The sequence below is a fragment of the Sapajus apella genome, unplaced genomic scaffold (assembly GCF_009761245.1).
Source record: "Sapajus apella isolate SASKATOON/1434 unplaced genomic scaffold, GSC_monkey_1.0 scaffold43, whole genome shotgun sequence".
In the NCBI taxonomy this organism is placed as follows: Eukaryota; Metazoa; Chordata; class Mammalia; order Primates; family Cebidae; genus Sapajus; species Sapajus apella.
In genome coordinates, this window is record NW_022436983.1 from 20731234 (window position 1) to 20754922 (window position 23689).

Sequence of the window (23689 nt, forward strand, 5' to 3'; positions counted from 1 at the left end):
AGGCTGAGGTAGGAGGCTCACCTGAGCCTGGGAAGTCGAAGCTGTCATGAGCCGTGATTGCACCACTGTACTCCTGCCTGGGGGAGGTTGTGAGACCCTGTTGCAAAGCAAAATTGCATACTTGCTTTGAATTCATGTTAGCAATGAATAAATAAATGATGATGTTAAAAAAAAATAGGCTTTGGTACAGAGTTTGAATTTTATGCTAACTATAATGAAAAACCATTGGGTTTTAAGGAGAGAAGATGGACTCATAGGGTAACTTACTTCTGGGGGCCACTGCTATGGCGTTAGGCTGCAAGATTGGCTGGTCCATCCTCAACAGCAGTCTGGCCAGTTTAGGCATCAAGTGCCTCCATATGATAGACTCTAGGACCATCTGGATGTAATGGATGGCTGCTTTGTTCTCAACATCACATTTGGTTATCCTGTGGTAGAAAGCCTTCAAAAGCAGCTAGTCCAGGACCATTTCTTAGACATGCATGTGATGGTATCCAAGCTGGAACAGTGAGTAAAGCCAATGGCTATAGCAGAAGCCAGCCAGTACACCTTTCATCTTGAGGCTACTAAGAACTCAGAGGCTTTGATTGAAGACATTTGGGAGAATTGGTTGAAGGTTGGCCTTGCCATCAAATCAGGAGCTATACAGTTGAGTATTTGGCACCATGGACTAATCAAATAGATATGGCCTTGGTTATCACAGTAGAACCTAGATTTGGAAGCCAGAAATTCATGGAAGATGAGATGCCAAACATTCACTGGTTGAAGACCCAGTTCTCATCTTTGGAAAAGAGGTTGATGGTAGAGTAGGTCCTGACACTGTCCACAAGTGTGCAGAGGCAGGAGCTAACATGATTATGCCTGGAAGCATTGTTATGAGGAGTGAAGACCCTAGATCTGTGATTGACTCGTTAAGAAATATATGTTCAGATGCCACTCAGAAACGTTCACTTGATCAGTGAGACCACAAGGAGTCCATTGTTGCTGCTCATGAGATCTCCTTTTTACCAGAAAACAGGAATATTGACTACCAATCATATTATAGCTGAGGTGGTACTGCTTCGCTGAGCAATTATTCATTCTAATGATTAAAATTGATTGTGCAGAATATTCTAAGAGGTTAGAAATTGGCATGTCGAACTACAGTTTTAGTGAAGCAATTTAACAATTAGTGTGATGAAATGCTCAGTTTTTATTGGGAGACTTAATTTTTGTTTTGTTTTGTTTTCAGGCAGGGTCTCATTCTGTCACCCAGGCTAGAGTACAAGTAGTACAGTCTAGACTCAAAACAGCCAATCCTCCCTCCTCAGCCTACCAACTAGCTGGAACTACAGGCACACGCCACCACGCTCAGTTAATCTTTGTACTTCTTGTCAAAACAGGGTTTCTCCATGTTGCCCAGGCTGGCCTCCAACTCTGGTCTCAAGCAATCTGCCTACCTCAGCCTTCCAAAGTTCTGGGATTTTGGTGTGATCCGCTGAGCCCAGCCAACTTCATTTTTATAAAAAGTAAAATATGGCTGCAGTAAGGTTACAAACAGAAATGTGTCTTAGTGCCTAAGGAGGGCATATTAACTACACTATAAAAAAAATTTTCCATTTTACAGTCGAGAGAAAAAGAAAATTTTTTTTTCTGTATTTCTTAAAAGAGGATATAATCATTTAAGAAACCCTTTAGCAGCTATGGAGAAATGGCTTATTGGAGGTAGGGTGATCATTTGGGTAGCTTTTAACATCTGTGAGAGATGAGAATGTATTTAGTAGAGTGGAAGCAGTGGAGTTAGCAAGAAGTGAGTAGATTCAGACTGATGGACTTGCTGATGGGTTGGGGGATGGAGAACAAAGAAGCTTTGTAGATGAGATGAAAAACACTTCAGGTAAATGATGATGTGGCTTACCCATGTTCAAGATGAGGCACAAGATCTAATTTCAGGAATAAGAAATGAAAACTGTAAAATTCCATAATGTATCAGCATACTCCCTGCCTAACCTGAGAAATTCCAACTAGCCCTGCTGCCCTGTCACCTGTCCTAGTATGTCCTCCAGTGGTTTTTCAGTCTGAATGCTGCACAGAGACACCATAGCTTCAGAGGGTGGCGGAAGCCACATTATGTTTTCCTGGCTTTGTGCCCTGCTCCCTGGTGCAGTTACTTCTGCTCAAAGGAGTCAACTTTTTCTACTTCAAACAGTGCCATGGCAGGCTACCACCAGGGACTGGGCCCTGGAAGCTACTCATTCATTTGTCTTTCTCTGGGGACCCTCTTTCTATCTGAGAGATGGTATCCAGCATACCATTTTGTGAACCATTTTTAAGGTATTAAAACTGAGGTATAGGAGGGTGGGTTTGGGGAGATGTTGGCCAAAGGATTTCAGTTACATAGGAGGAATAAATTGAAGAGATCGATTGTACAACATGGTGACTTTTTAAAATAAAATGTACTCTTGAAAATTTTAAGTGTTCTGACACACACACACACACACACACACACACGACTAGAATGGATGTGTTGGCTCACGCCTGTAATCCCAGCACTTTGGGAGGCCAAGCTGGGCAGATTATGAGGTCAGGAGTTTGAGACCAGCCTGGCCAACGTGGTGAAACCCATCTCTACTAAAAATGCAAAAAAAATTAGCTGGGCGTGGTGGCAGGCGCTTGTGACCCCAGCTACTTGGGAGGCTGAGGCAGCAGAATCACTTGAACCCCTGGAGACGGAGGTTGCAGTGAGCCAAAACTGTGTCACTGCACTCCAGACTGGGCAACAGAGCAAGACTTTGTCTCAGAAAGAAACAAAAAACAATATGAGGTAATAATGTTAGTTAGCTTGATTTAGCCATTCTATAATGTGTATATATATATATATTTTTTTTTTAAATATTTATTCATTTTTGAGACAGAGTCTTGCTCTGTTACCAAGGCTGTATGTAGTGCAGTGGCATGCTTACAGCTCACTGCAGCCTTGACCTCCCAGGCTCAAGTGATTCTCCCACCTCAACCTTCCTGTTAGCTGGGACTACAGGCGTGTACCGTCATGCCTGGCTAATTTTTGTTGTGTTTCTTTTTGTAGATGGGGTTTTGCCATGTTGCCCAGGGTGGTCTTGAACCCCTGGGCTCATGCGATCCACCCGCCTCAGCCTCCCAAAGTGTACATATTTCAAAATAACATGTTTTACACAAATTATATACAAATTTTGTCATTAATAAAAAACAACCAGGTGTAGTGGCTCACGCCTGTAAGTCCAGCACTTTTGAGGCCAACACAGACAGATCACTTGAGCTCAGGAGTTTGAGACTAGCCTGGGCAACATGGCAAAACCCTGTCTCTACAAAAAAATAGAAAAATTAGCCAGGCATGGTGGTGCTCACCTGTAGTTCCAACTACTCAGGAGACTGAGGTGGGAGGATTGCTTGAGCCCAGGAGGTGGAGGTTGCAGTATACTCCAGTCTGGGCAACAGAGCAAGACCCTGTCTAGAAAAAATAGCAACAACTGATTAGGTGAGCATGGTGGCATGTACCTGTAGTCCTGGCTACTCAGGAGGCTGAGGCAAGAGGATTGCTTGAGCCCAGAAGTTTAAGGCTGTGGTGTACTGCGATCATACCACTGCATTCCAGTCTGGGTGAGACCCCATTGCTAAAAAAAAAAAAATCAAAAATACTGAAGTATGAATTTCATCATTCATCTGTCTTCTCCCTGCTGAGTTTTCCTTAATGAGAACCATGGTTTTCTGAGAACTTTACTCTTGTCTGTGTTTGCTAAGTTGAAGAGAAACAAAACAAAAAGACATAAAATTAGCAGCTGAAATTTATTAAGGAACTTTTATGTGCCTGGCATCATGTTAAGTACTTTACCTACATTATGTCACTAGATTCTTCTAGCAGCCCTTTGTGACATGCCCAAAGTCACAGCTCAAAAGTTTGAGAACTGGGACTGAACCCAGAGGTTCTGGCTCCCAATACCACGTTTGTAGCCACTGTACTAAATTCCCTCTTGTTTATCTTTGTCTCCTCGTCTTTCAGGTAGATGGGAAATTGCTGTGCTGGCTGTGCACACTTTCATACAAGCGGGTCCTTCAGAAGACCAAAGAGCAGAGGAAACACCTGAGTAGCTCTTCTCGTGCTGGCCACCAGGAGAAGGAGCAGTATAGTCGCCTGAGTGGTGGTGGCCATTATAACAGGTAACTTCAAGATGCGTAAGATAGGACTAGAAGTGCTTCAGATGTAATACTCACACAATCATCATGAAACATATCATCTCATATAAATTTTCTGTATTCTCTGTAGGTAGTCTGTGGGAGGAAGCTCATTTGTCATATTTTATAATTCATATATCTTCCAAAGACCAGAGAGATGTCCATAAAGTGTCAGGATTTCCTGACTTTGTATTGTGTCTGAAATGTTTTGGAACTTACTCTACTTTCGTATGTATTGTTTTCACCCTTAGAGTGGATTCTCTCTCTAGAAGATTGGACATTTCACTTTCTGAGAGATAGAGCTTTTTCAATGCATATTTAGCCAGGAGGCTGATAGATGTTCTAGGTTTGTCCTGGTGGCACCTAGTCAAAAAGATGTCTTTTCATTGTTGTTTTAAGCTTCTTTTCAGAGTATCTGGTGTTGTTAAGAGTTCTGGCTCTGGATGGAATCCTGGGTCTGTCAGGTTCTCTGTGGGGAGCTTCGGCAAGTTTTCTCATCTATAAAATGAGGGAAGTAATAGTATTACCTTATGGGGTTGTTGTGAAGATAAATTAGATAGTACATGCACGGTGATTGTTTTATAATGGCATATAGGAAATATTCAATACATTTCAGGTTTTTTTTGTTATTACCGTTATGACTTTGTTTAATCAGCAAGCTCTATTATGGGTCAAGGATGCTGGTGGGAATGAAGAGCTGAGTAAAAGTCATGCTGCTCTCCAAGAGTATACAGTCTGGTAGGAAAGACAGACTTATAAACAGATCATCTTAGTGTAATGTAATGGGTACCACAGTAGAAACATGTCAGGAATGCAGACATGAGAGTAGTAATTAACTGCCTTGAGAAGTCAGGCAAGCAGACTTGCAGAAGAGCTGGTATTAGAGCTGTATCTTAGAATGAGTTGGAATCCTCAGGGAAGGAATGGGCAGAGGCATTCTAGGCTGAGAAAAGCATTTGGAAAGGCATGGAGGGTATGAGACCACATGGAACCCTGGAGAACTGTAAGTCCTCTTGTATTGCTGGAACTTATGGTTGGGAGCTGGGGAATGGAAGGGAAAAGGGGTTCTGCATCCTGGTAAGGAAAGTAAACTTGATCGGTGAGGGGAGTGGTTAGTGGGAAGCTATTGAAGGGATCTATGCAGAGGAGAGACCAAATCTTCATTTAAAAAATTAACCCTGACTAGTTTGGAGAATGCATTGGAAGAAAAAGGGACTGGGGCTAATTAAAAGGCTTTTTTGTAAGAGTTTGGGAATGAGATGTTAAAACAAGAACCTCACCTGAGGCAGTGGCAGTGGAAGATTGAAAAGGCTGATTCAGGAAGATGCTTTGGTCGGGGAATTATGAGAAACTTAGATAATCTGATGAACAGACACATGAGCAAGAACTGAGTAAGTGAAGGATATTTAGATGAACAGGTAGATCTTTAACTGAGACAGAATGTAGGAAGTGGAGAAAATGTTTAGTTTTGAAAAGTTGAGTTTGAAGCATGAAGAATTACTTTCAGGAGGCTAGCCTAGAACTTAGAAGAGAGGTTTGGACATGGACCATAGGTAGCACATAAAGAATCTGGTTGGGCGTGATGGTTCTCAGCTTTAATCCCAGCACTTTGGGAGGCCAAGGCAGGCGGAGCACAAGGTCAAGAGTTCAAGGCAAGCCTGACCAACATGGCAAAACCCCGTCTCTACTAAAAAAAAATACAGAAATTACCCGGGAGTGGTGGCACACACCTCTAATCTCAGCTACTCAGGAGGTTGAGGCAGGAGAATCGCTTGAACCCAGGACAGGGAGGTTGGGTTGCAGTGAACCAAGATCATGCCACTGTACTCCACCCTGGGTGACAGAGCGAGACTCTGTGTCAAATACAACAACAACAACAACAAAAGAATCACCGGGGTTGGGGTTATTTGAAAATGCAGATTCTGGCCGGACACATTGGCTGGCTCACACCTGTAAACCCAACATGCTAGAAGGCCGAAGCAGGAGAGTCGCTTGAGGCCAGGAGTTTGAGACCTGCTGGAGGAACATAGTGAGACCCCCATCTCTACAAAAAACAATATTAACCAGGTGTAGTCCCAGCTACTTGGGTGGCTGAGATAGGAGGATCACTTTGAGCTTTGGAGTTTGAGGCTTGCCGTGAGCCATGATTGTGCCATTGCACTCCAGCATAGGCAACAGAGCAAGACACTGTTTCTTTAAAATAAATAATTAAAAAAAAAAGGATTCCTGCTGCAGTCCCACTCCAGAATTTAATTCAGTAGGACCTAGATAGAGTCCAGGAATCTACATTGTTTTATAAAGATCCCAGATGCTTCTAATGTAGGTAATAATCGTTTCCAACCACTGTGCTAGGTAGTTGTTAAAATCATGCTCTTAAATGCTATAATTCAGAATTCAGGTTCAGAGCTGAGAACAGAACTCTAGAAGCATTCAGTATTTAAGGATTAGGAACTAAGATGCAGCTGTCACAAAAGTGGGATGACCAAACAAGGAGAACATTTGAAGAAGGATGCAGTGATCAGTGGTATCAAATACTGAAGAGAGGTCAAGTAAGAAAAGGTCTGAAGAATCCTTTGGACTTGGCAGTTGAACATCCATCAAAGTGAAAGGATTGCATAGCAGAGACAGACTTCCAACTTTTGTTTCAAGACTAGTTTTGAGTGAACTTACTGGGGCTAAAACTGATTTTTAGTCTTATAATGGGACTGAGATACCAGTAAGTTAACACAAATGTGAAGAACTAAACTGGCTGGGCATGGTAGCTCATGCCTGTAATCCCAGCACTTTGGGAGGCTGAGGCAAGTGGATCACTTGAGGTCAGGCATTTGAGGCTAGCCTGGCCTACATGGTGAAACCCCGTCTCTACCAAAAAATACAAAATTTAGCTGGGCATGGTAGCATGCACCTGTAGTCCCAGCTATTTGGGAGGCTGAGGTGGAAGGGATCACTTGAAGCTGGGAGGCAGAGATTGCAGTGAGCCAAGATCACACCACTGCACTCCAGCTTGGGAGACAGAGTGAGACTTCATCTCAAAAATAACTAAATAAATAACGAGACTGGGAGTTCAAATATATTTGCCTGGTTTCTAGTCCCAGCTTTACGACTAACTAGCTGTATGTCCTTTGGTAGATAAGTTGATCCTGAGCTATTTCTGCACAGTAGAAATAATAACTTCTCTATACCTCACAGAATTATACGATGCATGTGAGACAGTGACTGTAAAAGTACTTTTTAAACCAGAAGACAGATTATACTTGTTATTGAAGTTTTATTTCATGGTCACTAATAAGGCAGGTTCTATTTAATTGATGAAGGCCAAGAATTTTTTTTGATCCTGTGGAAATTATCCATCCATCCAGGACCTTACAAAATCATCACCTCGGTAGATTCTTTATTAATCAAGAATTATTAGCTTTTGCTTAGACGAGCTGCTATCTTACATTGGTCTATTCGACAGACTTTCATTGTGATGTTTTGTTAATCTTTGATTTCTAATGTGTGTCTCTCTATTTTTGCCATTAAAAGCCAGAAAACACTTTCTACATCTTCAATTCAAAATGAAATCCCAAAGAAAAAGTCCAAGTTTGAGTCAATCACAACTAATGGAGACAGGTGAGCCAGTTGGAGTATGTGTGCGCACACATTTGAAATGCATACACAGTTCCTGAAACAGGAATACATTTTAGGGTCTGCCTTGGAATTAGTCTGTGGCTGTCAGTGAACCTTATAAATAAGCAGTACTGATATTTGTTTATAAATCTAATCTTGTCATTAAATGATAAGAACTTGCAACTGATTTAATAGCAATTGAATTCTGCAGTCTATTAAATAACTCCCCTACACTAATTCCTAATTCTATTTTTTTTTTTTTTTTTTTTTAAGAAACAGAGTCTCATTCTGTTGCTCAGGCTGGAGTGCAGCTTCGTGATTTTGGCTCACTGCAACCTCCTCGTCCTGGGTTCAAACGATTCTCATGACTCAGTCTCCCGAGTAGCTGGAATTATAGGCGTGCCAGCATGCCCAGCTAATTTTATATTTTTAGTAGAGACGACGTTTTGCCATGTTGACTGGAACTCCTGGCTTCAAGTGATCCGCCCACCTCAGCCTCTCAAAGTGGTGGGATTATAGGCATGAGCCACCTTGCCTGGCCTCCCCTACACTAATCCTAAGAAGTCCACAGCTGGATGCTTTTCTCTGTGATCTGTGCCTCCAGGCGGGAGAGGAGTTGATCTTGAGAGGTAAAGACAAGTTGAGATTAAGACAGTGTTGCCAAATTTGTGAGGGATAATCCACACTTCCTTAGCATTCAGAAAGCCAGTCCAGTACAGATTCTGGATCAGGAGAGAATAAGATGTATTTACATATTTTTGTTTCCTTTCAAGCCAGTCTTTCAAGCATACTTTTAGTCTTCACTTTCCTCTCCCCTCCTCAGTAATACTTCCTCTTGTGAGCTGCTTGGGTCGTAATATCCAGAGTGTCCCATCTGTATTGGTACAGTGGGCTGCTTCCCAACAGAGTCTTGGGACCAGCCATTTTCCTGTTCCTCTAGGCCTGGCCATCCTAAAGTGATACCACCTGACACACTTCCCTAAGATCCTGGAAATCATCTCCATTCTGAAAACTCCTCCCATTCACAGTTCTCCTTCCCAGCCAGTAGTGGCTATAGGAGCAGACCAGCATGTAGGCTTACCAGGACTGATTTTGTTTATTTAGAAAGATACAAAACGTTCTTTCCCATTGCCTTTTTTGTTAACTTGCTTTCAGACACTACAAGGTTTTTAGAACTAGTTTCAATGATTTTAAACTTCTTGAATTGAACCTTCTGGAATGCATAATTTAGGTAGTCAGATTACATGGGGGAAGGAACCATAAAGAGCATCTTTCTGGCCAGCTTTACTGTTCTCTCAGAAGCTAGTCTGGCCATTGTAAAGAAAGATGTCACACACATTGTCCATCACCTCTACCAGGGTGTGTGTCCCTGCAAAAACTACTTCAAGGAATGAACTTTTTGAATGTTCTGCTTTATAAAGGCCTAAGTCAAGACCTATCCCTTTAGATTCATTTCTGTTTTGTGCTCATTTATGATCCAGGCTGTGTTTGAATGACCTGGAAAAAGCTCATTCGTATCCTCCAGGTTAACTGACCAGCCCTTAACGTTCACTTTCTATTAGCTTATTTTGTTCTTGAGATACTGCCACTATTCTTGCTGTCCATTGCTATGGATACATGAAGCTAAAAACTCAAGTTTTCTGTTCAGTGTTTTATTGCATCCAGTCATCAGCTATGCTGTTTTTCTCAGGTTGGAGCTGATTCTTGACATAGGTACATGGTCTTTCATGATGTCCTCCAGAAAAGATATTAAATGGTCATTTTGACCAGCACAGTTGTTCACACATGTAATCCCAGCACTTTGGGATGCCAAGGCTGGTGAATCACCCAGGAGTTTGAGACCAGCCTGGGCAACATGATGAAACCATCTCTACGAAACACACAAAGATTAGCTGGACATGGTAGCATGTGCCTATAGTTCCAGCTACTCGGGAGACTGCAGTGGGAGGATCACCTGAACCTAGGGAAGCTGAGACTGCAGTGAGCTATGATTACACCACTGCATTTGAGCCTAGGTGGTGAGACTCTGTCTCAAAAAAGTGGGGGGGGCAGGCGGGGCATGGTGGCTCACACCTGTAATCCCACCACCTTGGGAGGCCGAGGTGGATGGATCCCCTGAGGTCAGGAGTTCAAGATCAGCCTGACCAACATGGTGAAACCCTGTCTCTACTAGAAATACAAAATTACCTGGGCATGGTTACGTGCACCTGTAATCCCAGCTACTTGGGAGGCTGAGGCAGGAGAATCGCTTGAATCTGGGAGGGGAGGTTGCGGTGAACCAAGATCATGCCATTGCACTCCATCCTGGGCAACAAGAGTGCAATTCCATCTCAAAAAAAAAAAAAAAAAAAGGTGGGAGATAATTTTTTCCTTAAAATGACATGCTAATTTATTTTTCAAAGTAATTTAGCCTTATAATTTGAAAATTTGGAAATTTTTTCTGCTGTCACAAAAACTATTTTCATACATACATAAATTCCATTTGAATATTCCTACATTAGCATTTTTAACATTCTATTCTACTTGTTTGCATTTCTTTTTTTTAAATGTTCATAGCATAAGATAAATTACATTTTGCTGTCCTCTTTACTTTCTGTGGCATTTTTTTCTCTGCATTTACTTTACTTTGAGAAAAGCATTCTGACATTTTTTTTTTGAAGTCCTTTTCTAATGTCATGCAAACCAAAATTTCAGTGTCTACCTATTTCTTTCCTTTTTTTTTTTGAGACAGGGTCTCACTCTGTTTCCCAGGCTGGAATAGAATGCAGTGCCACGATTTTGACTCACTGCAGCCTCGACCTCCTGGGCTCAGCTGATCCTTCCACCTCAGCCTCCCAAGTAGCTGGGACTACAGACAATCACCACCATGCCTAGCTAATTTTTGTGTTTTTTGTAGAAACAGGATTTCGCCATGTTACCAAGGCTGCTCTTGAACTCCTCAGCTCAAGTGATCCTCTCAAAGTGCTGGGATTACAGGAATTAGCCACTATGCCTGGCTTGCTTTCTTTCTTTTTTTTAAGACAAAGTCTCACTCTATCACCCAGGCTGGAGTGCAGTGGCACAATCATGGTTCACTGCAGCCTTGACCTCCTGGACTCAAATGATCCTCCTGCCCAGCCTCCCAAGTAGCTGGGACAATAGGCATGTGCCACCACATTCAGCTAATTTTTTATTTTTTGTAGATGGGATCTTGAACTCCTGGCCTCAAGTGATCCTCCTGCTTTGGCCTCCCAACATGTTGCGATTATAGGCTTGAACCACTGCACTCAGCCCCTAAAATATTCATATACTTTTAAATTTATGCTCTTACTCTTTTTATTCCTCATGTTTTCTGCAAGTTGCTGCCCAGTGGTTTTCCACTGACCTTTCTGTACTACCACATTCTCTTCTCTTACTTATTTAATATTGAGGCATATTTGATTATTTTCCCTCCTCTTTTACTTTATTCATTAGCCTTCCATTTTTGTACAGACAACACATACTAGCTTTCAAAAATGGCTTTATAAATACTGAAAGAAAAAAAAATTTTAATACTAAAAGAAAAAATAAACAAAAATGACTTTATGAGATACTTTGGTCTTTTTTTCCTAAGTATCCTGCAAAATCCACAGCCTCTGTCTCAATATTTTCTAATTTGTTTGTTGAAATTATAACAAAAACTTTTCAATTTTAGAAAAATCGAAGTTAATTTCAAGTTTTTCTGCCTCTAGAAAACACACTGACTGCTTTTTAATCATGTTTGTTTATTGTTCCATAGGCAATCAAAAAAGCAATCTCAACAGCTGGTGGCATTCAGGCACACCTTGTGGTTTATTGTTTCTAAAGGACATTCTTTTTTTTAACTCATAGTTTCATTTTATTCTCCCTCTGAAATGTGCCTGAAAGATTAGACTTAACTCTGTATAGCCTTTGAGATCAGACTCAGGGCCAATATGTAGGGTTATAGAGAGGCAGGTTTTGACTCAACCTCAAGAAGATTGTTTTTACATTACAAGCTTTTGTAAATGATAATTTTTCTGGAGAAGTAGTAGTATCCTGTTATTGGAGCCATTAGGAAAGAAACAGGTTTTTCTGCCTTGTTACCCTAGTCACCTTTTTTCATTTCTAGCAGTTCTTATTGAACCAGGAATTAGAGAGTTAGTGAGGTCCGGCCCTAACACAGGATAGAAAGGATGGTTTTTGTCAACAATTTATTGGTATGGGGGGAATCCTCTCGCAAGAAGCAGGAAGGGTAGAGCATTAGGAGCTTTGGGGACAGCAAAAGTTACATATATTAGCTCATTACTCCAGTTATGGGTTTAAATAGATTCTGTTCTGTTGAAGTAAGACAGGTCCTTAGCAGGTATTGAAACAGATGTGAGACTGCAGCTATAAGGGTGCTTCCAGATCTGAAACTAGTGGAGACTGTAATAGGTCCTTTCAGTACTTTTTCCTGCATGGCTTGTTTTATGATTTTGCATATATTTTTGTTATGCAGTAATTCCACCCATTCATTAGTTATGAGAGCATTGATTCATTCTTCCTCTGACAGTCTTCTCATATGTTTCATGTAGACTGAGGAGGGTAGGAATATTCTTGTCAATTATCTGTGTCTTCCAATTCTAGCTGTAGAAATGTTTGACTTGGTAACTATGAGGAAGTTTGTCCATTGGTTAGGCTTGCTATTTGGAGTTTCTTCCTGTGTAGAGAAATGCTGGTTATTAGATGTGGTTTAGGTTGTAAGAACTGTGAGTTGTTGCTATATACAGGGAGTTGAGAATGAGTATTCCAGTGTCTGCTTAGGAAAAACTGTTTGTGTTTTACTTTAAAGATTGTCCTGGGAAAAGTAAAGAGTGTTCTTTGGGAATTCTCTAGAGGACAGGATTTGACCCTCTTGGCACTGATTCCTAAACTTGAGTCTGAGGCACTTCTGACTGGCCATTGAAAGCTATGGACCCTCATTCTAAAAACCACCCATTATATGTGTAGACAAGATTGTACATACACTTTGGGGGATTTACAGATTCTCTGAAACTATCCCTTCTTAAGAGGCTCTGCTAAAAGGACATAGAGTCCACCTGGCACTTCAACAAAATGGAGTGCTCCAATGCTGTTACTGGGAGGAATCTGTTCAAAGCCCAAGTTGTGGTATGACTCTAGAGTTTGCTACCTCTTTGTTGCTTTCCTAATGCAATGTTACAGAAGTCTTGATATTGGAAATGACAATCTGCAGTCTAATTGTAGTGTAGGGGAAGCTGGCTTTATTCCTGTTTCACCTTTTTTGAAAAAGAATTGACTGCTCTTGGATGGGAATGCAGCAGTTTCTTGGCAGATATACTGCATCATGGTGCTTTGGAACAAAAGACAAGGCCCTGAAAGATGAGCTCTGAGGGGAGCATTACAGAGAAATGCATGAGCCACAGTTTATAATTCATCTGGAATTCTAGGGAATTGATTTAATCACAAAAGTTAGGACTGTTTTTTTAGTACATCATCGGGGATCTTTAAGGAACCTGAAACAGTATCCTTAGCTCTTGGGATGTGGCATTTATTTTAGTCCTAAATGTGAGAAGATGCTGCAGGGATGCTGCCTGGTTGTGACTTCGGTTGGTAGAGTTATCTGATGGCCACCTTACCTGTGCATTTCAACAAATGCCGTTGAGCCCAGCATACATGGTGCAATGTGCTTGATGCTAGGATTCAAATAGTTACTCCTACCTTTGAGGAGCTTGCAGTCAAGTGGCCTAGGATGCATCCTCAGGTAAAGAAAAGTTTATCCATCCAAGTTACAATATTTTCCCCTGATTTTTAAATTTAGCTTCTCCCCAGACGTGGCTCTGGACTCACCAGGCACTGACCACTTTGTCATCATTGCTCAACTGAAGGAAGAAGTAGCTACCCTAAAGAAGATGTTGCATCAAAAGGATCAAATGATTTTAGAGAAAGAGAAGAAGGTATGGTTTAGTTAATTACTCTCTGACCGGAATGATACAAGGGGGAGATATGTGGTATGGGACATGATAATAACTCTTTTTAACTGATGTTTGTTGGGTACTTAACATTGACACTTTGAGAGCCTGTTTCAAGATTGGGATATCTTGGGGAGAGGCTGGCCATCTGCCAAGATGACTCTTGAGATGGCATTGCTTTAGTCAGTCCACTCCAGTCAGTTGGGCTCAAAAAGCTGATTTTTCTCAGTACTTGTAGCTTCCACTTCTCAGAGAGGATGTTTTGTTTTATTTTGTTTTTGAGACAAGGTCTCAGTTGTGTTGCCCTGGCTAGAGTACAGTGGTACAATCATGGATTACTGTAGCCTCTACCTTCCAGGCTCAGGCAATCCTCCCATCTCAGCCTCTTGAGTAGCTGGGACTATAGACACGTGCTACCACACCTGGCCCGTTCTTAAAAACTTTTTGTGGAGACATGGTCTTATTACGTTGCCCAGACTGGTCTTGAACTCCTGGTCTTAAGTGATCCTTCTACCTTGGCCTCCCAAAGCGCTAGGATTACAGATGTGAGCCACTGTGCCTAGACTCACAGAGGACATTTGTTAACTGAGCTTACAGAGACAATGTATAAAAAAACCAGTGTTCACATCTCAGTTCATAGTGAAGCATGTAACAGCACACTATTCTTAGCATGAGCTACCTGGAGAGGCTGTAATCAGAAGGTGCTGAATAAGCATAGAGTTGGGACAAGAGGAGGTAGTTATGTGACTGGAATGTTCAATGCTGTCCAGCTAAAAGACCCTAATGTCTCCTCTTATGGGAATGGCTATGTCTGTGGGATAGTAATACTCAAAGTTCGTGGGCCAGGTCTCCCTTCTCCCCTCCCTGAACAGCGTTCAGTAAGCCTTCTACATGACTCTTATGTCACTGTGCTTCCACTGCTGACATCTCTCTTACTAAGTGACCCATTTTTAATATGTTAATATTTTAATATCTTAGTATCTTCAGTGTTTTTTTTTTTTTTTTTTTTGAGACGGAGTCTCACTCTGTCGCTAGACTGGAATGCAGTGCTGCAATCTTAGCTCACTGCAACCTCTTTCTTCCGGATTCTTCAGGCAATTCTCCTGCCTCAGCCTCCCGAGTAGCTGGGACTACAGGCACGCACCACCACACCCAGCTAATTTTTGTATTTTTGGTAGAGACGGGATTTCATCATGGTGGCCAGGATGGTCTCGATCTCTTGACCTTGTGATCCACCCACCTCAGCCTCCCAAAGCACTGGGATTACAGGTATGAGCCACCACACCCAGCCTTGTTTTTTCTCTTTTTTTGTTTTTTTGAGACAGGGTCTCTTGTCACCAAGGCTGGAGTGCAGTGGTACAATTTCGGCTCACTGCAACCTCTGCCTCCTGGGTACAAGTGATTCTCCTACCGTAGCCTCCTGAGTAGCTGGGATTACGGGTGCCCACTCACCATGCCTGGCTAATTTTTCTATTTTTAGTAGAGACGGGATTTCGCCATGTTGGCCAGGCTGGTCTCAAACTCCTGGTCTTGAGTGATCTGCCCGTCTCATCCTCCCAAAATGCTGGGATTACAGGCGTTAGCCACTGTGCCCGTCCTCAGCGTTAATATTTTATTTTCACATCAGAATATCTTCTATCTACGGGGCACGGTGGCTCAAGCCTGTAATCCCAGCACTTTGGGAGGCCGAGGCGCGTGGATCACAAGGTCAAGAGATCGAGACCATCCTGGTCAACATGGTGAAACCCCGTCTCTACTAAAAAAAAATACAAAAAAAAAATTAGCTGGGCATGGTGGTGTGTGCCTGTGATCCCAGCTACTCAGGAGGCTGAGGCAGGAGAATTGCCTGAACCCAGGAGGCGGAGGTTGCAGTGAGCCGAGATCGCGCCATTGCACTCCAGCCTGGGTAACATGAGTGAAAACTCCGTCTCAAAAAAAAAAAAAAAAAAAAAAAGAATATCTTCTATCTTATATTTCTAATATCTTCACATTAATATCTTTTTTCTTTTTCTTTTTTTTAACTTTTTTCTTTAAAGATGGGGTTTCACCATGATGGCAAGGCTGGTCTTGGTCTTGAACTCTTGACCTCAGGTGATCCACCCACCTCAGCCTCCCAAAGTGTTAGGATTACAGGCGTGAGCTACCGCACCCGGCCTTCTTCACATTAATATCTTCAGAATAAGACCTATCTTATTCTGGTCTGATGTTATCCTCCTTTTTTACATCCTTACTCTGATTCATGTCTGTTACCTTATTTTCAAGTTTTCTAAAGAGTATGTCATTTTTAGGCTGGGCTCAGTGGCTCACACCTGTAATCCCAACACTTTGGGAGGCCAAAGCAAAAAGATTGCTTAAGCCTAGGAATTCAAGACCGGCCTGGGCCATGCGGTGAAACCTCATCTCTACAAAAAAAATGCAAAAATTAGCAGGGCTTGGTGGTGTACACCTATGGTCCCAGCTACTTGGGAGGCTAAGGTGGGAAGATCACCTAAGCCTGGGAGGTCAAGGCTGTGGTAAGCCATGATCGCACTACTGCACTCCAGCCTGTGGGTGACAGAGCCAGATCCTGTCTCCAAAAACAATAACAAAAAAAAAAAATCTCATTTTTGCCTTAATATAATAATTTTTGTTGGGTGCTAACTTTTATTGGGTGCTAATTTTGTGCCTGGCTCTGTTTTAAGTGCTTTATATGTATTAACTCAATTGTTTATTATTTTTCCCAGACAGTCTTGCTCTGTCACCAGGCCTAGAGTACAGTGTTGAGATCTCGGCTCACTGCAACCTCCACCTCCTGGGTTCAAGCAGTTCTTGTGCCTCAGCCTCCTGGGTAGCCGAGACTACGGGTGCACACCATCACCCCTGGCTGATTTTTTTTTTTTTTTTTTGAGACATGGTCTTGCTCTGTTGCCCAAGCTGGAGGGCAGTGGCACAATCTCTGCTCACTGAAACCTCTGCCTCCCGAGTTCAAGTGATTCTACTGCTTTAGCCTCCCGAGTAGCTGGGATTATAGGCTCGTGCCACCGTGGCTGGCTAATTTTTGTATTTTAGTAGAGCTAAGGGTTTCACCATGTTGGCCAGGCTGGTCTTGAACTCCTGACCTCAAGACATTGGTGCCTGTCTCAGTTTTAAGTGCTTTATTTGTATTAACTGTGTAATATGTATTTTCAAGTGCTCTACCTGCCTTGGCCTCCCAAAGTGCTGGGATTACAGCCGTGAGCCATCACGCCTAGCCTGATTTTTGTATTTTTAGTAGAGATGGGGTTTCACCACGTTGGCCAAGCTGATTTCAAATTCCTGACCTCAAGTGATCCTCCTGCCTCGGCCTCCCAAAGTGCTGGGATTACAGGTGTGAACCACCATGCCCAACTCATTTATTCTTATAATAAGCCTTTGAGGTGGGAATTGTTAAAATCATTTCATAGATGAAGGATGCCGCCAGTATTTTTCCACTTAGGGGTTTCTAATCCCCTCCTCTAGCTCTTTATGTTGTCTTGTACCAAATTCAGAATGCTGTGATTCAGTCTAAATAGCTAAGACATTGATGTTAAATTATTTACTTGCATTCATGTAAATTTTTTTTTTTTTTTTTTGAGACGGAGTTTTGCTTGTTTCCCAGGCTGGAGTGCAATGGCACGATCTCTGCTCACTACAGCCTTCGCCTCCCAGGTTCATGCTATTCTCCTGCCTCAGCCTCCTGAGTAGCTGGGATTAAAGTCATGCGCCACCACACCTGGCTAATTTTGTATTTTTAGTAGAGATGGGGTTTCTCCATGTTGGTCAGGCTGGTCTCAAATTCTTGACCTCAGGTGATCTGCCTGCCTTAGCCTCCCACAGTGCTGAGATTACAGGCGTGAGCCACCGCGCCCAGCGCACATTCCTAATTTCTATCTCATTTTTTATAGATGAGGAAACAGACCCAAAGAGGTTAATATGTCCAAACCACACAGCTAGTAAATGGCAGAACAAGGGGACCAGATCTCTTTCTGGCTCTACTGTTCTTTCTACTATGCTATGCTTTCTTCTGCTAGGAAGGTGGAGATGAATAGGAAGAGATCTGTGTTCTTTCCACTTAACTACATGACTGTCAAGTGAAAATGGCCCAAGTATATTCTCTCCATGGACTAGATCAGAATGGCACATAAAAGGAGTTTTGTAAAACAGGGACAAGATGGACACTTGTTTCTACTGCTTTGCAGAATTAGGGTTTTATTTATTTATTTATTTGGAGACAGGGTCTCACTCTGTTGCCCAGGCTGTTGGGCAGTGGTGCGATCTCAACTCTTTGCAGACTCAACCTCCCTGACCCAAGCTATCCTCTCACTTCAGTCTTCTAAGTAGCTGGAACTGCAGGCGATAGCCACCACACCCAGCTAATTTAATTTTTGTCTTTTTTTTTAAGACATGGGGTTCCACCATGTTGCCCAGGCTGGTCTCAAACTCCTGAGCTCAAGTATTCTGCCCTTTTGGCTTCCCAAAGGGCTGGGATTACAGGCATGAACCACTGCGCCTGACCCATAGTTAGGGTATTTTTTTTTTTAAGAGACAGGGTCTCCCTATGTTGCCCAGGCTGGAGTGCAGTGGCTACTCACAGGCACGATCCCACTACTGATCAGCACAGGAGTTTTGACCTCCGTTTCTGACCTGGGCCAGTTGACCCCTCCTTAGGCAACCTGGTGGTCCTCTGCTCCTGGGAGGTCACCATATTAATGCCGAATTTAAGTGCGGACACCCGATCGGCATATCGCACTACAGCTCAGAACTCCTGGGCTCAAGCAATCCTCTAGCCTCAGCCTCCCAAGTAGCTGGGACTACAGGCACACACCACTGCGCCTGGCCAGAGTTAGGGTTTTTAAAAGAGCAAAAAACAAATAGATTGTTTACCAAAACTTTCAGGATCAAGATCAGCACTCCTCAACTTGGAATACAGGCTCTTTTGCCTCAAAGCACAGCTCAGACATCACCTCTCTGATTTAGAATTTCCTGGAATAGCAGTCAACAAAAGGAGGTCTGGGGTTTGAAATCTAGCTCTGCCCCTTGCTAACAGTATATATGATCTTGGCCACATTACTTTACCCTTTCTAAAGATCAGTTTTTTCCTCTATAAAATGGGACTACTACCCCCACAATGTTATCATAAAGATTGACTAAAGTAATATGGTCAGTTTTTCTGTAGCATAGTAAAAGTTCAGTAATTGGTAGCAGCTATTAACTCTCAAGTATTCAGAAATGTTAGTTCAGGATTTTGTTTAATTTTCAGGAAAGCTTTAGAAAAAGAGGGTGTGGAACGCCCGGGCTTTGATTTAGATACGGATCTGCCAGAGAGCCCTGGATTTCATTAATTTGGGTGACCATTTAGCTCTCTGAAACTAAAATTTTTTTAAATTGCACAGAAATTTCTTCTGGTCACTCTGCCTTGTTTCCCTCAGATTACAGAGTTGAAGGCTGATTTTCAGTACCAGGAATCACAGATGAGAGCCAAAATGAACCAGATGGAGAAAACCCACAAAGAAGTCACAGAACAGTTGCAGGTGACTGCTTATTTTATGTGCTAAAATTGTGTACCTACCTGGTATACCTAGCTGATTGTATTTTAAGTGATCACCTCTTAGATTTCATTTTTTTTCTTCTTCCCAAATCTCACTTTGAAACCTCTTAGATTTCTTTTTTCCTCACAGCATTGACAAATCATGTTATTACCCTTTTAGATTTTTTTTTTTTTTTTTTTTTAAGACGGATTCTTTCTCTGTTGTCCAGGCTGGAGAGCAGTGGCACAATCATAGCTCACTGCAGCCTCAACCTCCTGGGCTCAGGTGATCCTCCCACCTCAACTTCCAAGTAGCAAAGACTACAGGCATGTGCCACCACACCCCACTAATTTTGTTTTTAATTTTTTTGTAGAGACAGGCTTTTACTATATTGCCTAGGCTGGTCTTGAACTCCTGGCTTCAAGCGATCCTCCCACCTCAACCTCACAAAGTGCTACAATTACAGGCGTGAGCCACCATGCCCGGCCTGTAGATATTTTGTATTTCACTCTTGGATGTGTTCTGATCTTTTCCCCTCAAAAAGAGTAGAATTATTAAGTATGTTCTTCGATTTTTTAATGAACCAGATGTGATTCCAGATGTCTGAATTACAGATTCTGTTTATCCAGCTCATGAAGTTACTCTATAATTTGTATTGCATAAAGCATTCTTTTGTAACAGTGAGTCCCAAAAGTTTGAGGTACACTACACTGATTAACCTCTGGCAAATACTTTTTTTTCTCTGAACCAAGTGTCAAGCCCTAGGGCTTCCTGTTTTCCATCTCTAGAATTATTCATCTCTTTCTGACCCTCCACATCATCTGCCTTAGCATCTGCATGAAAAACAGATCCTATCCTGTTTAAAGCATCCTTCTTGCACTGATTTTTTTTTTTCTTTAGGCCAAAAACCGAGAGCTCCTGAAGCAGGCAGCTGCCTTGTCCAAGAGCAAGAAGTCAGAGAAGTCAGGAGCTATAACCTCTCCATAACAGACCTCAAGGAGGCTCCCTAGCAACAGCAAATGGAGTTGTCCAGGGTTAGGGTTGGAGACCTGGCTGTTCTGTGGGAATTGCAAGCTTTCTTAAGAAATCTCTATTTTATTACAGTTATCCTTTGTGTGATTGCAGTGGGCTGAATGGAAACACCTGGTTTGTGCTGTGTTACGACTGCATGCTTGAGTGTTTGAGATTTCAAGCTCGATCTCTTTCTCTCACTATTAGGACTTTTCTTTTTTTCTTTCTCTTCTCTCTTTATTTTGGGTCTCCTTTTTTTTTTTTTTTTTTCTATTCTTTTTTTTGTGGTAGTCACTGCTCAATGTAATGTGCAGATTTTTTTTTTTTTTTTTTTGGTCTGTCATTGCATCCTGCCATACCCATGAGCAAACAGTTTGGCATTAATTATATATCACTGCCACCTTCTGAACTTTGAAAACTGCCACCTTCAGACGTGGTATAATGGAAGAGACTTTCTCTCTCCAACAAACCTTTTGCTTCAGGGTATACTCTTGGGTTTTTTTCCAGATATATTATGTATGAACTTTGTACTATGTATAGGCAGAGTTTTATTTATTTTTTAAAAAAAGAAACTTTTTCTTGATAAAGGAATAATGGTAGCCTAGCTAGTTCTTGTAAAAGTGATGCCTCTTGAAAAAAAAAAAAAAACAGTCCTATTCACTAGCTTTTAATAAAAGAATCAGATCTTTTCTTTCTTGTTACCTTGGAGTCTTAAAAATGGATTGCTAAGGTGAAACAATTCAATGCATAAGTATGGAGCTAAGTGCCTTTTGGAGGATTTCTTGGAAGAGCATTTATGAAGATACTTAAGGGAGGTAGCAAAGATTTGAACTGTCTGTCTTTTTAAGTAAGGGCAGAAAGCAAGGTTGTCCAGGTTGTACTGGACACTTCTCTCCCCACCCTTTTCCTGATTGTTTTGTGTGATTGATTTTAAATTTTCACACTGCCAGTTCTTTAAAAAAAAAATTTGCTTATATCAATTTTACTGGGCTGCTGTCAGAGAACTTTTTTTTTACATGAGCAGATTAAAAATGGAATAAGATGGCTGGGCGTGGTGGCTCACACCTGTAATCCCAGCACTTTGGGAGGCTGAGGCGGGTGGGTCATTTGAGGTCAGGAGTTTGAGACCAGCCTGGCCAACATGGTGAAACCCTGTCTCTACTAAAAAAATACAAAAATTAGCCGGACCTGGTGGCGCACACCTGTAATCCCAGCTACTTGGGAGGCTGAGGCAGGAGAATTGCTCGAACCTGGGTGGCGGAACTTGCAATGAGCTGAGATTGCAACACTGCACTCCAGCCTGGGCGATGGAATAAGACTCCGTCTCAAAGAAAAAAAAAAAGGAATAATTGAACTACAGAACATTTTTAGGGTCAGCATGTGCTGCTCATGTAAGGACTCTGAGTCTGATTTGGAAAAGTGATATCACTGTACCCTCTCCCCAGTCCTCACCCACCTGCGCCTGTACACTCCCTGCTTTTAATGGAAATGTACTAAAAACAGTTGCTTCTTAGAAGCACGTTGCCTCAGCCAGAGTTATGTGTGCCCTGTCTTCCCTTCTTAACCCTGTAGGCACATGGATTTACTTTTCCAGGAAAGGAGATAGATTTACATTTCTAGGCATACTCTCAGGTCCTCTATGTGATGTTTGTGAAACGAATTAGGGTAAGTCATGTATGCCATGAAACAACAAAACCAACTACCCTAGAATCATTTATGCAGGGAGTACTAGAGTTAGAAATAATAATGAGGGCAGATAACATTTGTACCTCAGTCCACCAAAAAATTGTAGCACTAAATTTAACTTCTAGGCATTTCCTGGAAGCAAATGCTCTATAATTTGTGATAGCATTCTCATAAATGGAGTCATGCACAAATTGGACAGAGATGTGGAAATGGTAGTTTTCTTCTGACAAAAGATACAGTGGACCATGTCGCTTATATATCAACCTACTAGGGGATATAATTTTCCCTTCTAAGCAAGGGAAATGGCAGTGCTAAATAGTTTTGTAAAGTTTTTGAATGAGAAACTTTTAGGTAAAGATAAACTGTCATAATATTTTTCAGATGCATTTGCACTGACTATGGGGGAAAAACTAGGGGGAAATGACAGTCATGTTTTTTTTTTAAATTTTATTTTAGGGACAAATTCTGTTACATGATGTATGACAATATAAAAACACATATTTAGTTTTATACTAAATCTTTTTTTAAGGTGTTGGCATTTAATATAAAGCAAATTCACACATTTTCTAACTTTCCATAAGTTCCAAAAAGGGAAAGAAGAAACCTCAGTCTTGAAATTTTGATTTTTAAAAATCATGACACTGTTTTACCATGAAATTGAGTAGCTAACTTTTGGTAACACCTTTTGTTTCTTTGTATGTTTATAATAATGGACATTTTAAAACACAGGAGTGTTTTGGTTTGTACAGACTTTGACAAATGTGTGTTAATAAAAATTCATATTGACTCAAGTGTAATTATTGGATTTTGTTTTTATTTCTTGCTGATTTACCAATAGACATACCCCATTGTCCCCTTCAGCCTAGAAAAGTTTGTCTTGCTTGTAGATTTAAAAAATTAAAAGCATTACTGCTAACTGAAATTTCCTGTCCATTAGAGGATAAACCCATTCCCATTCTCTCTTCTGTGGCTTTGTTTTGAGACAGTCTCAGTCAGTTGTCCAGGCTGGAATGCAGTGGCAAGTGGCTCACTGCAGCCCCGACTTCCTGGGGATTCTTCCACCTCAGCCTCCTGAGTAGCTGGGACTACAGATGCACACCACCATGCCCAGCTAATTTTTTGTAAAGATGGGGTTTTGTCATCCAGGCTGGTCTCCAACTCCTGAGCTCAAGCCGCTATCTGCCCATCTCAGCCTCCCAAAGTGCTAGGATTGCAGGCATAAGCTACCTTGCCCAGCCTCTTTTGGTGATTTTATTTACCCAGATTAGGTGCTCATGTTGTGACTGTGCTAGGCAGTGCAGTTACAGCAGTGACAAAACCAAGTTATTGTCCTTACAGGGCTTCCATTTAGTGGAATATTGGACACCACCACACCACCATTGTTCCTTGATTTAAAAAAAATTTTTTTGAGACAGTCTCTCTCTCTCTATCACTTAGGCTGGAGTGCAGTGGTGTGATCTCAGCTGGCTGCCACTTTGACTTCCCAGGCTCAATTAATCCATTCACTTCAGCCTCCCAAGTAGCTTGGACTACATGTGTGTACCACCATTCCTGGCTAATTTTATTTTTTTGTAGAGATGAGGTCTCACTATGTTGCACAGGCTTGTCTTGAACTCCTGGACTCAAGTGATCCTCCCATGTTGGCCTCCTACGGTGCTGGGATTACCCAGGTGTGAGCTACTGTGCCCAGCCATATTCTTTGATTTTTATATCTATCATTTT

At 41.8% G+C, this 23689-nt stretch overlaps 1 protein-coding gene and 1 pseudogene across 4 annotated transcripts in view; both read left to right on the plus strand.

Annotated features, from left to right (window-relative positions):
* The window catches only part of FAM76A (family with sequence similarity 76 member A), a 34815-nt gene extending 12051 nt beyond the window's left edge, over window positions 1–22764 (plus strand). For 2 of the 4 annotated variants that reach the window (XM_032301040.1, XM_032301043.1), the window contains 5 exons: window positions 4016–4173; window positions 7714–7800; window positions 13595–13730; window positions 19172–19273; window positions 20171–22764. In XM_032301040.1, the coding sequence (XP_032156931.1) occupies window positions 4016–4173; window positions 7714–7800; window positions 13595–13730; window positions 19172–19273; window positions 20171–20257 (570 nt within the window). In that variant the 3' untranslated portion in view covers window positions 20258–22764. The remainder of the gene's footprint in view (window positions 1–4015; window positions 4174–7713; window positions 7801–13594; window positions 13731–19171; window positions 19274–20170) is intronic. The other 2 variants (XM_032301042.1, XM_032301044.1) reach the window with 1 other exon arrangement.
* LOC116566556 lies at window positions 6–2492 on the plus strand (annotated as a pseudogene).
* Window positions 22765–23689: the final 925 nt, after the last annotated feature.